The sequence below is a fragment of the Camellia sinensis genome, chromosome 3 (genome assembly GCF_055761805.1).
Source record: "Camellia sinensis isolate YWXY chromosome 3, ASM5576180v1, whole genome shotgun sequence".
Taxonomy (NCBI): domain Eukaryota; kingdom Viridiplantae; phylum Streptophyta; class Magnoliopsida; order Ericales; family Theaceae; genus Camellia; species Camellia sinensis.
In genome coordinates this window covers 48,171,767-48,188,658 of record NC_138963.1, presented here as the reverse complement: position 1 = coordinate 48,188,658, position 16,892 = coordinate 48,171,767, and the positions used below count along the sequence as shown (strand labels likewise).

At 35.1% G+C, this 16,892-nt stretch overlaps 1 protein-coding gene across 20 annotated transcripts in view; it reads left to right on the top strand.

The window, feature by feature from the left end:
- Window positions 1-16,855, top strand: part of LOC114300481 (protein PHLOEM PROTEIN 2-LIKE A1) — a 28,921-nt gene extending 12,066 nt beyond the window's left edge. The window contains exons 2-10 of one of the 20 annotated variants that reach the window (XM_082919715.1): window positions 4,999-5,106; window positions 5,238-5,459; window positions 5,702-5,817; window positions 7,089-8,701; window positions 9,441-9,550; window positions 10,976-11,253; window positions 11,357-11,761; window positions 15,389-15,610; window positions 16,252-16,855. In XM_082919715.1, the coding sequence (XP_082775841.1) occupies window positions 9,534-9,550; window positions 10,976-11,253; window positions 11,357-11,761; window positions 15,389-15,399 (711 nt within the window). In that variant the 5' untranslated portion in view covers window positions 4,999-5,106; window positions 5,238-5,459; window positions 5,702-5,817; window positions 7,089-8,701; window positions 9,441-9,533 and the 3' untranslated portion in view covers window positions 15,400-15,610; window positions 16,252-16,855. Of the gene's footprint in view, window positions 1-4,998; window positions 5,107-5,237; window positions 5,818-7,088; window positions 8,702-9,440; window positions 9,551-10,975; window positions 11,254-11,356; window positions 11,762-11,846; window positions 12,217-15,388; window positions 15,611-15,855 lie in introns of those variants that run through there. The other 19 variants (XM_082919719.1, XM_082919710.1, XM_082919705.1 and 16 more) reach the window with 19 other exon arrangements.
- Window positions 16,856-16,892: the final 37 nt, after the last annotated feature.

The window sequence follows — 16,892 nt, the reverse complement described above, 5'->3', positions numbered from 1 at the left end:
ATACACCTCAACAAAATGGTGTCTCAAAAAGAAAGAATAGAACGATCCTAAATATGATTCGTTGCATGATCAAAGAAAGAGATATGCCAAAGGAGCTCTGGGGAGAAGCTGTTATTTGTGCAGTATATTTGCTCAACCGCTTTCCAACTAAGAGATTACTAAACAAGACCCCTGAAGAAGCGTGGAGCTTGAGAAAGCCAAAGCTGATCATTTGAGGATTTTTGGATGCACAACCTATGTAAAAATTCCAGACGAGAAATGAATGAAGCTAGAAGATAAAGGCCAAAAATATGTTCTCATCGGCTATGGAGAAAGTGGATATGGACTTTATGATCCCATCACAATGAAAGTATTCTATTCAAGAGATGTTGAATTTGATGAAGCATTAAGCTGGAATTGGCAGAACCCAAGTCAAGAACTAGTCCCTATCTTAGTTGCACGAAGCGGGGGCGGGGGCGGGGGCGGGGAATCGTGAGCCGATAGAAGTTTCTTAGGTTGGGTGTGTCTCGGGGAGCGGTAATATATATATATATATATATATATATTTTAATGCACATTAGAAGTTTTTTTATAAATATTTTTATTTTAATATTCATTAATTATTTTATTTATTTATTATATTTTTTAAATAATGTATTATTGTTAATTAATTTTTTTATTTTTAATTGATATATATTATAAATAAAAAATTATAATAAATAAGGAATAATAAATTATGTTAAAATAAATAAAAAGAAAAATTAGATATTTTATTTTATAATTTTTTTTATTATATACGGTTTAATTAGATTTCTTTTAAATAATTGGATGATTTATTTTATTTATTATATGTTAAAAAGTTAAGAAATAATAATTTACAAAAATTATTATTATATATGATATTTTAAGAAATAATAATTAAATATTTTTTTATTACATATATAATATATGATAAATTATATTTATTATATATATTATATATGATAAATTATATATATTATATATTATATATGATCTAGACGAAGAGAGAGAGTGAAGACAACGGCAAACAGAGATGAAGAGGGAGAGAAGAAGAGACGAAGAGAGAGAGAGAGAGAGAGAGAGAGAGAGAGAAGCACGGAGAGAGTGACGAAGACGAAGACAATTGAGAGAGTGACGAAGACGATCGCGAGAGTGACGAAGATGATCGAAGCCCTTTCTCCTCTCATGTCGACGTCGAAGGTTAGGGTTTCTCTCTCTCTCTCTCTCTCTCTCCCCTTTACGATTCCATCTTGGACTGAATCGCGTTTCTCTCTCCACAGAAACGCGATTCTTACACCTAGTTGCACGATTCCTGCAACTAAGGTCCCTATAATCCATAATGAAGATAATCCAACTACTGGAATTGAAGTCTGCAGTCACCCGCATTCACCTCAAGGCGGGACAGGAGCAAGAATGAGTACTCAACAACTCAGTACACAACAAGAAAGTACCAGCTTTTCACCAACAATAGAGAATATAGTAGGCAGGACTAGAACCGTTCAAGATCTATATGATGTTACAAGAAGACTTGAAGATGATGAAGATTTCCCAATGTTTTGTCTATTCTCTGGAAGTGATCCTATTCACTTTGAAGCAGCACAAAAAGAAGCCATATGGAGACAAGCCATGAATGAGGAAATCCAAGCCATAGAAAGAAATAACACCTGGGAACTTACATCCTTACCAGAAGGACACAAAGCAATTGGTGTCAAATGGGTGTATAAGACAAAAAGAAATGCTAAAGGAGATGTTGAAAAATACAAAGCAAGATTGGTCGTGAAAGGCTACAAGCAACAATATGGCATAGACTATGATGAAGTTTTTGCTCCAGTAGCTTGTCTTGAAACGGTATGACTTTTTATCTGTTTAGCAGCCCAAAAGAAATGGAAGATATACCAAATGGATGTCAAATCAGCATTCTTAAATGGTTATCTTGAAGAAGTGTACGTTGAACAATCGTTGGGCTATGTGAAGCCAGCCCAACAAGATAAAGTGTATAAGTTAAAGCGAGCGCTTTATGGCTTGAAGCCAACACCACGGGCATGGAATGCAAGAATAACAAGTATTCTGTGTTAAATGGGTTTGTTAAATGTCCTTATGAACATTCCCTCTTCTTCAAGACAAACAAGGGGGGAGATTTGCTATTTGTTTGTATTTACGTTGATGATCTAATATTCATAGGCAACAATCTTGACATGATCTGAGATTTCAAAGCATCCATGATACAAGAATTCGAGATGACAGACATCGGACTCTTGGCATATTTCTTGGGCATAGAAGTCAATCAAAGTAATGAAGGCATTTTTGTATCACAAGCTAAGTATGCCAAAGAAATCATAAAGAAATTTGGCATGGAAAATTGTCAAGCCGTTGACACACTGACAAATGGAAGTAACCAGATGTCCAAGTATAATAAAGGAGATAAGGATAATCCAACGTATTTCACAAGTCTAGTTGGAAGCCAAAGATACCTCACAGCCACGCGACCTGATATATTGTTCGCAGTAGGCTTACTTGGTATATGGAGGAACCCAAAACGCCACATCTGATAGCAGCCAAAAGAATCCTACAGTATGTGAAAGGTACAATAGAGTACGGATTGTTTTACTCATTTACAGACGAATTCAAATTAGTAGGATACAGCGACAGTGATTGGGTAGGTGATGTGGATGATCGTAAAAGTACTACTGGGTTTATGTTTTGTCTCGGAGATACAGCATTTATGTGGTCCTCAAAGAAACAACTGATAGTAACTCTATTGACATGTGAAGCAGAGTATGTAGCTATTGCTGTAGGGGCATGCCATGCTATCTGGTTAAGAAATTTGCTGAAAGAAGTTCAACAACAAGAAGCCACAAAGATATACGTGGATAACGAGTTAGCAATCCAGTTAGGAAAGAATCCAGTCTTCCATGATAGAAGCAAGCATATCGACACAAGATTTAATTTCATACGACAATGCATAAGAAAAGAAGAGATCCAGTTAATACACGAAAAGTGAAGATCAAGTTGCAGACATATTTATAAAGCCCCTCAAAACAACAACATTTGTGAAACTAAGGAAAATGCTTGGAGTTACCATATTTGGTGATTCAAGTTTAAAGGGGGATGTTGGAGAGTAAACTTGAATCCTCAAGTATACTCCAGAAGCAACTTGAAAATGGTAGAAGACAACTTACCAGAAGTTTGAAGAAGATGATGAAGCTTCATGGAAGCTACCACCGACCATGAGCTGGAACTAAGTAAGAAGCTTAACACTTAAGCTATGGAATTCAACACACGGTTTGTACATGGAAACAAACCTATAAATAGATGATGATAGTTTGTTGTATAGATATCAATCACACAATCAAGAAACCCATAAGAGGTTTGAGAGATAGAGAGGTGGGAGATAAAAACCCACAAAATTGTATTTGTTATTCTTTTGTTTGAAATAAAATTCATTCAATTGTTTGTGTGTGAGACATCACAAATTAATACAAAATATATTGAAGCCCACCATCACTATCAACAAATGGATTACAAAATAGAAGGTTTTATTTATGTTTTTATTTTTATAATTAATGTTGAGCCTTAGGATATACGTGGAGAATTTTTTTTGGGTCTTCCAAAATCAAATAGAGTAAAAATTTGGGGCTTTGAGAAAATTGGCAGCATGATTTTAATTTGGAATATAAAGATTATAGAAAACAATTATAGACAGTAGGGTTAGTCCAACATTTTTGTGTAGTATTGGGAGAGGGGGTTTAGGATTGCAAAGTGACTTCAATGTGAGATTTTAGTAGTTTAAGCCATTCTATTTAGTATATGCATGAGTGGATAGGATGAAGTTAGATGCATTATCAACATGCAGACGTTCTTAACTACGATTTACAAATTTTTGTAAATGCAATTTTGAAAATCATGCTTGTGTTAGTCTTCTTGCTATGTTGCGAGTGAGTTTAAGGGAATTCTAGGTGTGTGAGATTGAGAGGATTTGTAGAGATGTAAGGGAGAAAAATATTGGGAGTGGGGGTAGGGCGTTTGCTTCAGGGCTCAATTTCCCTTGAGCATGGAAATAGAGATTGTTTAAATGCTTGGGTATTAGTGTCAAGTTTGAGTGTTTTTTAGTCTCATGATTGTATTTTTTCTCTTGCTTGCAAACATAGGCAAGTTTGCGCCAATTCATGTAAATCTCTGTATATTTTTCTCTTTAATTTGTGTGTGTGTATGCTTCTGTTTACATTCATGGAATCAATAATCCCCAACACCTCCTTGGGATAAACTTTAATAACTTGGTACTGCAAGCTTGAAGAAGTTTTAAATTTTTAGTTGAGTAAAAATACCAACATGTCACATGTTTTGCAAGCCAGTGACAAGCTTCATCATTTAGAAGAAAAAAAATCCCATTCGCGTCATAGAGAACTTTTTATAGGGTCTCATATTATGCAAGTGTTTCTTTAAAATACTATGAAGTATCATCTTTTTGTTTTTTTATTTTTTTTATATATTTTATTTTATAATTTAATGCCCACCAGTCTCTCTCTCTCTCTCTATATATATATATATATATACATATATATATATAATCCCCGAGTTAAGAATTCTCCAACCTGGCTTGGTCATGTCCACAAGACAAGCAATTTTTAGGTACTTTTAAGGCATTTGTCACGTGGTGTCCTACTAAATTATAATCGGTTTACATGGTGAAACTCATTTGCATTTATACTTGTGTTTGCCTAATAACATAGAAAGTGACACTTGGTTATTAGCATAGTAGGGTACAGAATCTGTATCTCAAAAGACAAAAAAGTGCTTCAAATTGTCAGCCATGTAGAAAGTACACCACCTCTTAGGATTCAAAGTTGTTGGCTGAGGGAATCATTAACAAATTGGAGGTCACTTTGTGTACATGGCCTCCAATTTGCTTGTATTAATGTCCAGGTCAGCCCATTTGGTTGATGATAGAATCTGAAATCATTTGGACATGTCAAAAAAAAAAAAAAAACTTCCTTACAGAATGAAGGGGAAGAGAATATTATAAAAAGAAAGGAGAATCCCATCATCAAAGCCCCCTTCTTGAGGTCCTCTTTCTCTATGCAAATTGATGGTGCACCAGATGTGAATGTATGTGGTTGTTTCTTTCTTTCTATCCCTTAAAATCTGAAATAGCATTTAGATTTTATTATTTTGTTTTTTATTTTATTTTTATAACTATTGTTTCCTTAATTTTGCTTTTCCTTTTTGGTGGTGGCTAGATGGTGCCTAATGGGACTTCAGAGATCCGGCAAGTTGAACAAACCAGCAAGGCAAATTCATCAAGGAAAGCAAAGGAAATTGCAGCAAGAAAAGGAATAACAAGGCCCCCACTTAATTTCCTAGCGATTTTGAAAGATGCAAATATATCAATTGATACGTCTTCCCCTGACAAGCTGTGTGAGCAGCTCTGCACTGGAGTATACTTAAAGCCCAACAAACTGGCAAGTTTTACTTAAAGCGCATTTCATATATGAACTAGTCACACTATTATTTCAGAATCAGTATAATTTCATATTTCATAGTGATGGATTGAAACTTAACTTTGAAATACAAAAATATATGCCACCCATACATGATATTGCTTTTTTTTTTTTTTTTTTCCTTTTTTGTTTTTTGGTCTCACATTATTGTCATTAATTATTGCTATCCATGCATGTGTTGTCATTACTGCCTATTGGAGAAGTATTTTGTCGACAAGAAGTCAAACAAGAACTGCTTTGTGCTATTTGCAAGAGAAATTGATATCTGTTGGAATGAAAATCCTCAATATTGGGGATGGACCACATTGAAGGAGACAAGGTAAGTTAAATAATGGGTATAGCTTAAGAACTTCATGTCATGTTATGCTATGTTGACTTAAGGCTATTTAGCATTTAATCAATGAAACCGATCAATGGCATGACCTAAAGCAATAGGGCCTAACTGTGAGTTACTTCTTCAAGGAACATTTGTTCATGAATTGGGCAAATTGTATATATATATTAATTGTGCAGGAAACAAAAATTTGTGGTTCTGGATTTATTTATTTATTTATAAGGAACATGGACAGTTTTAACATTTACCTGGTTTGGCATGCCGTGGTGAAGAGATTGATGTGGCTGAGCTATTACAGGTATGTTGGTTAGATGTTAGAGGGCAAGTTAATGGGGCAATTGATCTCTCACCAGGAATAGTTTACGAAATTGTTTTTGTTGTGAGGATGATCAAATATCAAGATTTCTCATTAAAACTTACCATCATTCTTCCAAATTCAAAAAAGCGAACACGCAATGAAAGTTTAAATGAAAAGCCTTTAGGAAGTTGGTTTGATATCCAGTTGGGTGAGTTTAAAATGTCACCAGAAAATGTTAGAACAATGGAATTCTCTCTGGAGGATCATGCTGAGCTGTGGAAGAGTGGGCTTATTATGAAATGTGCTATCATTCGACCGAAGAAGGATCCAGAGTAAAATATTTTACAGCATTGCTAGGAATAAATTAGTTTATTTATTTATTTATTTTTGATGTGTAGTTTATTAGGTGTCAATATCTTTACTCAATGTTTTAGGTACTTTGAACTGGATGCTAAACTTTTCTATATCTAGGCAAGGGATGTGTGACTGCCTGTGTAGTGTAATCAATAAGTGAAACAAAACTTTTTGTATAATGCTTGATATATTTATATATATATATCCTAATTATATATATGAGATGCGTTCATCAAAATATATATAGGAAAATGTTAATTCTTATTCAATTTTGATCAATAATCATGGCATGGGATGGTTGACATTTAGGTAGTTAAATGTCACTTTGACAGACATTATGTTTTAAAATTGTGAGTCACAGTGCAATCAAATCATTCTATATACAAATCTTATATATTTCTTTTCTGTTTGTTTCTTATTTTTAAGAGTTTGAAAAAGAGAACCGTTAAGCAACGATGGTAATAATTAGTAATCATACATATATAAATTAAAAAACCATTGCCACACATTAAATTACATTGTCATACAAATTTTTTTTTTTTTCTCTAGACAAATGTGATTTAATCAAGTGATTATTGATATCTAATCAATTTAATTTTTGTAGGAATAATGTGCTCGATGAGTTTTACAAAATGAATGGTTTGAATCGTCGAGGCGGGCCCGTCCCAAAGTAGGCCCAAAGTGGCCTAGATTGGACTCATGTCCAATTAAGGACAGGAGAGGATCTGCTTTCTAAAATTTTAGGGAAAATTATAGAAAAATAGTATGAGAAATGAATAATTGTAAAATGAGGAGAAATCTAAAATAATTGCATATGATATGGAAGTTAAATTGTTTTTTGCAAAACATGGTAAAAAATTATGTTGTTGCCCTTCTATTTTTTGCCCTAATTTCTTTTTTTCCTCTTTTCCTCCTTCCTCTTCACCCTCTCTAGTTGGCGGCCACCTTTTCAACCATCACCAACCCTAGCCCCCTTTGACTCTTTCTTAGCCCTTTCATTCACTCCCATTATCGCTGCCGCTCTCATCCCTAACCTCCGATGACTTTTCAAGCCCTTTTCTCGCTGCCACCACCATTACCCTAAGTCTTGCCTTCCCTTTCTCTTTTCCCTCTTTCTTATCTTTCTTTCCTTCACTCTCTTCAACCAGATTTGGAAAAATCAAATCTGATTGTGAGAGTGATCACGATCAATTGCCCGCTCTGTTGCACAGTCTCTCTCACACTCTCTCTCATAATTCTCTCTCTCTCTCTCTCTCATCGTGGAAGGGGCTAGGGGTAGCAGGGTGTAGATACCCTATTTTGACCGGCTTAAGATTTGGGCGTTTTCTTCCAAACACCCGATGATGAAAATTGGAATATCCTATTTTATGAATTTCTTAGTAGAAAAATTGAATTTAAGCTTTAATCCCAACCTTCACCCGTTTTAGCCAAATTATTTTAGACCATTAAAATATATTTTTAGTTCATTAATTTGTAATATTTTATAATTTTACATGATTTTAGGTATTTGTACATAAAAATTATCACACCCCACCATCACCACTCATCATCTATTTTCCTAATCACACCCCACCATTTGAGTCTTGATCCTCTGTAGGGTTTTCCTGCAAGGTATCCTGCAGTGCAAGCAAAATGACGTCGTTTTGCCCCTTTTTTTTTTCTTTCTTCAGCTTCTTCTCCTCTACTTCTCTTTTCACATACCTAATCCCCAAAAGTCCCAAAACGAAAACCAAAGGGCTGGAAGACAAATGGATGATTTTCTAAGTATTACCTTAATCTTAGAGCTTTTGAGCTAGGGTTTCCTCTCAAAAGAAATCTGGGTTGCGTGGAAATACAAGGCATGGTAAAAATTTAATGGAAATATTTTGATCTTGACACCCAAACAGGGCATCACCACCTTATTAGCAAGGTTGTGATCCTACGACTCATTATACACTATTCGATCCGGATCGTACATCGGATCGACCCCAGAGCAGGATCATGGTGGGATCGTGGTGGGATCGACGGGATCGGTAGGATCGCATCTGGATCGCGACCCCATTCGATCCAGATTTGAAGGATTTTTTGGGCAACTTAAAAGCCAAATCGGGACCTAAAATGAAATGAGAGAAGCAGAGAAGCAAAGCAAATTAGGGCAAACGAAGAAGACTGACCTGGGGAAAGAGAGATTCAATCATTCAACATCAAACGAAGCCTGACTTGGGCAAACGACTCCAGGTACGTTGCTTCCTCTTTTTCTGCTTCTTCTTCTCCCTCTCTCTTCTTCGCTGCGACTCCACTCCAGGTGTCTGCTGCTCTGTTTTTTTTTCTTCGAATTCGAAGACTCTTCTTCTTTCTTTGCTGCTCAGCAGCTCTTCTTTCTTTCTTCATTGATCTCTCCTTTCTTCACTGAATCACCTCCTTCGGTGATTTTTTTTTTTTGGCTCTTATTTATTTATTTATTTTTGGTTTTGATTTATTTATTTATTTATTTTTAGTTCTGTAAATTACCTCTGATTTATTTATTTATTTATTTTTGTTCTGTAAAAAAAATACTAAAAACAACTGAACAATCATTCTTCATCAGTAAAGAAATTTTACTGCTGTGAATCAACATCTGGGTATGATCTGAGCACCTTACTGTTGTAAAGCTCTTTAGATGACCAAGTCACTATCTTATTTATTTATTTATTTCTTCATTGAATCACCTCCTATTTATTTTTTTCCTTCACTGAATCACATTCATTTTGGGGCATTAGTCTTCCACATTGAATCACCTCTTCTGTTTGCTCTGTTTCTCTTTTTTCTTTTCTTTTTTCTTCTTCAATTTTCCTTCTTCTTTGTTGCTTGCAATGCTATAAATGATAATGCTACTGTTGTTTTAATTAGCCCCTGGGAATGGAAATTAAAAACATAAATTGTCTGTCTTGTGCCTTTTTACAATTTGCCAAATGTTTACAATTTGTTGCAATTGCAGGACTGTCAGCCTCTGGTTCAGGAAGAGGGAGGAAGAGGAAAAATGTTGCTGGTCTAAGATCTGATCCTGGTTGGGAACACGGCATTGAAGTGGATGCTGCAAGCAAAAAGGTAAAATGCAAATACTGTAATATTACTTGTTCTGGAGGAATATATAGATTGAAACACCATTTGGCATGCACTCATCAAAATGTTGAACCATGTCCCCAAGTTCCGGAAGATGTTAGGGAAAAATTTATAAGTCTTTTGAGAACTCAAACATTGGAGTCTCAAAATAAGAAAAAGAGAATGCTTGATATTGGTGATGATGATTCTGATGAAGAAGTGGAATTATTGCATGCCGGTGGCCATAGAAACAAACAAAAACATTATGGGCGTATGGATAAATTTGTGGTGAATAAGTCTCGGCATCAAAATCAAAAAACTATCAATCAATTATTTAAGAAAGAAGAGAGAGATGATGTTTGTCAAACAATTGCCCGGTTTTTTTACACTAGTGCAATTCTTTTTAATTGTGTCAACAACCCTATATTTCCACTTATGGTTAAGAAAATTGGAGATTATGGAAAAGGCCTTGTGCCACCATCTTCCCGTGAAATTAGGGTGTCATTTTTAAAAAGAGAAGTGCAAGAGACATTGCAATTGCTTGATGAGTTTAAGGAACAATGGAAGAAGACTGGGTGTACAATTATGTCCGATGGATGGTCGGATAGAAAGAGAAAATCAATTTGTAATTTTCTTGTCAATAGCCCTAATGGAACTATCTTTCTATCCTCATTGGATACATCTGACATTTCAAAAACCGGTGAAAAGGTTTTTGAGATGTTGGATGAGATTGTTGAGAAGGTTGGAGTGGAGCATGTTGTGCAAGTGGTGACCGATAATGCTTCTAATTATAAGTTGGCGGGAGAAATGTTAATGGATAAGAGGAAGAGCTTGTTTTGGACACTTTGTGCCGCTCATTGCATAGATTTGATGTTAGAGGATTTTGAGAAGCAAATCCAACTTCATCGAGTTACAATTAAAAAGGGAAAAAGAATTGTGGCATACATTTATCCAAGAACAAATCTTATTCATTGGATGAAGGAGTTCACAAAAGGTATTGAACTTATTAGGCCCGCGGTAACACGATTTGCCACATCTTACTTGACCTTGAGGCGCCTTCATGAGCAAAAGGGTGCATTGTTCTCTTTGTTTACATCATCCAAGTGAAGGAATAGTCGATTTGCAAGGTCTGAAAAGGGTAAAAAAATTGAAGATATCATTTTAGATAATCATATTTTTTTGAAGGGCATTTCTATGTGCTTGAAGGCTGTGGTACCTCTTATTAAAGTACTTAGATTGGTGGATTCGGATGAGCATCCGGCGATGGGATTCATTTACGAGGCAATGGATCGTGTGAAAGAGGAAATTTAAAGCAATTTCAATAATGTTTTCACATGATAAACTTTTAATTAGTTAAACTTATTTACTTTACTATTATATTTCTCTAAACTTTTTATTTGTTCATTAATATTCTTTATTTAATGGTGTTAGCTATGATCCTATATGGACCATCATTGATAGAAGATGGGAATCCCAACTCCATCACCCATTGCATGCTGCAGCATACTTCTTGAACCCTCAGTTTCATTACAGTCTTAATTTTCAGCCCGATGCGGAGGTTAAAATTGGGCTGTACAAATGTCTTGAAAGAATGGTTCCTGATGTTAATGAGAGGGTGAAGATAGATTTGCAAATTGATGCATTCAAGAGTGCAAGAGGGCTCTTTGGCATACAAAATGCAATCATGACTAGGAAAAAGAAATCTCCAGGTGCTTTTTTATTTTTTCTATAAGTTGATTTGTATCATTTTTAATATCTTATTATTTGTTTTCATTTCATCAATTTTAAATTTATAACTAAACTTTCATGTAGCTGATTGGTGGGACTCTTTTGGTGATGAATGCCCTGAGTTGAAGAGGTTTGTAATTAGGATATTAAGTTTAACAAGCAGTTCATCGGGGTGTGAGCGAAATTGGAGCGCTTTTGAGATGGTACATTCAAAGCGGAGGAATCGTTTGCACCAAAAGAGAATGAATGACTTGGTGTTTGTCATGTACAATTTGAAATTGAGACAACGACACATGAATAGACAAGCAATCGTGAATCCATTATGTTTGGATGATATCCAATCAAATGATGAATGGATAACAGAGAGAGAGACTCCGACTCTTCCAAGAGAAGAAAATTGGTTGAGTGTGCTTGATAGGAATGCTCGACATGGATATGATTCGGATGAAGACGAAGTGGAGGCCCTTGCAAGGAATTTGGAAGAAGCTTGTAAGTTTATATACACATCTTTTAGTTTTAATTAGAAATTATAACTTTAATTTTACTTTTAATTTTTTTGTTTACTCCAACTTAGGTTGTGATCATATTGGTAGAGAACATGATCTATGAAGCATGGACATGCCAGATTTCATGCCGTGGCAGTGTCTGACACGGGGACACGCCGGGGACACGTACGGGACACGCTGGATGGCGTGTCCCTTTAATTTAATTATTTTTTTTGTAGGGACACGGCGGGGACACGCGTGTCCAAATCTGGACATAAAGAGCAAAGAGCAAAAGAGGAGTAAAGGAGAAGAGTAAAGGTCAAGATACAAACCTAGTCTTCGATCCAGTCGACCTGTCGACCTCCATTCAGTCGACCACCGTAAGTCACTCTCTCTCTCGCTTGTCGACCTCCATCCATGACCTCAATCTCAACTCGCCTCGCCTGTCGACCTCCATCCGTAAGTCTCTCTCTCGTCCCTGTCTCTCGCCTTCCCTCTCGCTCTCTCTCTCTCTCTCTCTCTCGTTCTCGCATCGATCGCGTCAATCGCTCTCGCGTCTCTCTGCTCTGATCTGATCTTATTCATATATAATATATATATATATATATTTATTAGGTTTAATATTAATGTATTTATTTGGTATAATATATATATATATGTGTATTTATTTAATATTAATAAAAAGGCATATCTTATATCTTGTATATATTAATCAAAAAAATAGTAGATAAAATAAAATAAAAAAATTAATAGAATCATATTTATTTAAAAATATAATAATTAAATAAAATAATTAACTTGTATTAAAATAAAAATATTTATATAAAAAAAAATTTGCCGTGTCCCCAGCCGTGTCCGTGTCCCCATTTTTTAAAAATGCCGTGTCTCGTGTCCGTGTTCGTGTCTGTATACGTGTCCATATCCGTGTCCGTCCGTGCCCGTGCTTCATAGAACATGATGAAGTTCATGAAGTAAGTGATGATGATGCTATGGATCAAAACATGGATGCTCGAAGGGATTTTGATCATGACTTTGAAGATGCTACTATTGGTGAAGACATTGAGGACTTGGATGGCACCGGGGGTGGTGATGATGATGACGGTGATGATGTGGCAATGATTAATGTTGATTGTGGCAATAATGATGATAATTTCGGTGATAATGATGTCTTATTGTAGTTTTTATTTGTTCTTCCTTTATTTAGTTTGTTTTGTTTTCATTAAGAAACAATGACAATGGTGTGCAAGTGTTAGTATTTGGTTTTATTATGTTTTTGACTTCATTTTTTGAAAAAAAATGTTTGAATGCTACATTGAATTGCTATATTTCTTTTTTTGAGGCTTATTCTATATATATTTTGATGGTATTATTTAGTTATATAAAAATTATTGCATTTTTTTATCATTTTAGTAGGATCTTACGATCCTTGATCCGATCCGACAGACCCCTAAAACGATCCTGTGTAGGATCCCGATCTTAACAACCTTGCTTATTAGTGGCTTAGCAACTTTTTTGGGGCTTGAAACACTCATTCATTGAATTGTGTATTCTATATATATATATATATAGAGAGAGAGAGAGAGAGAGAGAGAGAGAGAGAGAGAGAACCTGAGCATGAAAGAAAAGTCCTATTTTTTACAAAATTGCAATTAGGAAACTATGGTAGTACATATTATATCATTATATGTATGTATATATAGAAGAAGAAGAAGAAGAAGAAGAAGAAGAGACATATATATAGAACCTATAACATATATATAGAACTTGATACATATATGATATATATATAGAATTTGAGACATTTTGGGCCTTTGGTCAGACTCCGCATTCGTCTTCCTTGTCGTTGGTCTGCCGTCGTTCACTGGTCCTCTGTTCGTCTTCCAGTCCTCTTCTGGTTTTCGTTTTGGGACTTTTGGGGGGTTAGGTCTTTGAAAAGAGAAGAAGTAGAGAAGAAAGAGAAGCTGCTGCTGAAAAAAAAGGGCAAAACGAGGCAAATTGACTTCGTTTCCCTTGCACTGCAGGATGCTTTGTAGGAAAACCCTACAGAGGATCTGGACTCCCCAACATCCCCCCTCACCATCCACTTTCCTAAATCACACACCACCATCCCCACTCACCATCCACTTTCCTAATCACGCACCACCATCAACACTTACCATCCATTTTCCTAATCACACACCACCATCACCACTCACCATCCACCTCGATTATACATTGTCTCCTACCTCCATTATCAATTGTCTTCCACCATTGTCTTTCACTTTTCCACTAAGAAAACCTTCTTCAATTGCCTATATAAGAAGACCATTAGAACTATGAATAAGGTGGTGAAAAATTTTGATTTGAGAGAGGTCTAAGCTTTGATCAAAGAAAGAGTTTGTTTTGTCAAAATTGAGAGAAAATACAAATCAAGATATAAACCTCCATTTTCTTACCTTTCACTAATATATATTGATATGCCACCTAAGACTTCACTAAAGCTAAAACCTGAATTTTCTTGTTGAGATTTTAAAAACATACTCCATAATCTTGAGGGTGCTAGGAAGAGAGTTTGGAAATAAGAAAATTCATCATTTCCTCTAAAGGTAAAATTTTCTTGTCTATTTTCTTTCAATTTCTTGTCTTTAAATATGTGATATAACTTGTAAAAATGATTGGTTGAACCACCTATCCTTAGATGCAGTTTCTTTAATTTCTTGTATTTTATTTTTTGTTTTCTCATGTTCTCAAATTATATTTTCATTATTTTCTTATACATAAATATGTGATTTAACTTGTAGAAATGGTTGGTTGAACCGCCTATCCTTAGATGATGTAGTTTCTTTAATTTCTTGTACTTTATTTCTTGTTCTTTCATCTTCTTAAATTATATTTTCAGAATTTTCTTATGCTTAAATATAGAATTTTTTAATTTGTAGAAATGGTTGGCTAAGCCACCTACCCTTAGATGATGTATGTTCTTTATTTTCTTTTTCTTTTTTTTTCCTTTGAAGTTATAAAGGCTTTCTCATTAAAAAGTGTTAAAAACTCTCTTCTCGACAAATTTGGAACATGGAAATAGATTTCACATCCATTTCACATCAAATCACTAAATTTAATAAACAAACACTTACACCCATTAATAAACAAACACTTACACATGCAAGAGCTTTGATGCACTATCAAAACCCATGTGCTACTAGCTAACAATTCAAACACACCCATGTGATGGCAACAACCAGCAGCTATTCCAATGCTGGACAGAAACACCAAATTGGAGGTCACTTTGTGTACATGGCCTCCAATTTGCTTGTATTAATGTCCAGGTCCAGCCCATTTGGTTGATGATGGAATCTGAAATCTTTCGGACATGTCAAAAAATAAAATAAAAAAACTTCCATACAAAATGAAGAGGAAGAGAATATTATAAAAAGAGAGAATCCCATCAACAAAGCCCCCTTCTGGAGGTCCTCTTTCTCTATGCAAATCGATGGTGCACCAGATGTGAATGTATGTGGTTGTTTCTTTCTTTCTTTCTATCCCTTAAAATCTGAAATAGCATTTAGATTTTATTATGTTTTTTTTTTTTTTATTTAAAATTTTTATAACTATTGTTTCCTTAATTTTGCTTTTCCTTTTTGGTGGTGGCTAGATGGTGCCTAATGGGACTTCAGAGATCCAACAAGTTGAACAAACCAGCAAGGCAGATTCATCAAGGAAAGCAAAGGAAATTGCAGCAAGAAACGGAATAACAAGGCCCCCACTTAATTTCCTTGCGATTTTGAAAGATGCAAATATATCAATTGACATGTCTTCCCCTGACAAGCTGTGTGAGCAGCTCTACTCCGGAGTATACTTAAAGCCCAACAAACTGGCAAGTTCTACTTAAAGCCCATTTCATATATGAACTAGTCACACTATTATTTCAGAATCAGTATAATTTTATATTTCATAGTGATGGATTGAACGTTGACTTTGAAATCCAAAAATATATGCCACCCATATATGATATTGCTTTTTTTTTTTTTTTGGGGGGGGGGGGGGGGGGGGGGGGGGTTTCACATTATTGTCATTAATTATTGCTATCCATGCATGTGTTGTCATTATTGCCTATTGCAGAAGTATTTTGTCGACAAGAAGTCAAACAAGAGCTGCTTTGTGCTATTTGCAAGAGAACTTAATATCTGTTGGAATGATAATCCTCAATATTGGAGATGGACCACATTGAAGGAGACAAGGAAAGTTAAATAATGTGTATAGCTTAAGTACTTCATGTCGTGTTATGCTACGTTGACTTAAGGCTATTTAACATTTAATCAATAAAACTGATCAATGGCCTGACCTAAAGCAATAGCGCCTAACTGTGAGGTACTTCTTCAAGGAACATTTGTTCATGAAATGGGCAAATCGTATATATACTAATTGTGCAGGAAACAAAAATTTGTGGTTCTGGATTTATTTATTTATTTATAATGACCATGGACAGTTTTAACATTTACCCGGTTTGGCATGCAGTGGTGAAGAGATTGAAGTCGCTGAGCTATTACAGGTATGTTGGTTAGATGTTAGAGGGCAATTTAATGGGGCAGTTGATCTCTCACCAGGGATAGTTTACGAAATTGTTTTTGTCGTGAGGATGATCAAATGTCAAGATTTCTCATTAAAACTTACCATCATCCTTCCAAATTCAAAAAAGCTAACACGCAATGAAAGTCTAAATGAAAAGCCTTTAGGAAGTTGGTTTGATATCCAGTTGGGTGAGTTTAAAATGTCACCAGAAAACGTTGGAACGATGGAATTCTCTCTGGAGGATCATACTGAACTGTGGAAGAGTGGGCTTATTGTGAAATATGCTATCATTCGACCGAAGGAGCCAGAGTAAAATATTTTACAGCATTGCTAGGAATAAATTAGTTTATTTATTTATTTATTTTTGATGTGTAGTTTATTAGGTGTCAATATCTTTACTCAATATTTTAGGTACTTTGAACTGGATGCTAACCTTTTCTATATCTAGGCAAGTGATGTGTGACCGCCTGTGTAGTGCAATCAATAAGTGAAACAAAACTTTTTGTATAATGCTTGATATATATATATATATATATCCCAATTTTATATATGAAATGGGTTCATCAAAATATATATACGAAAATGTT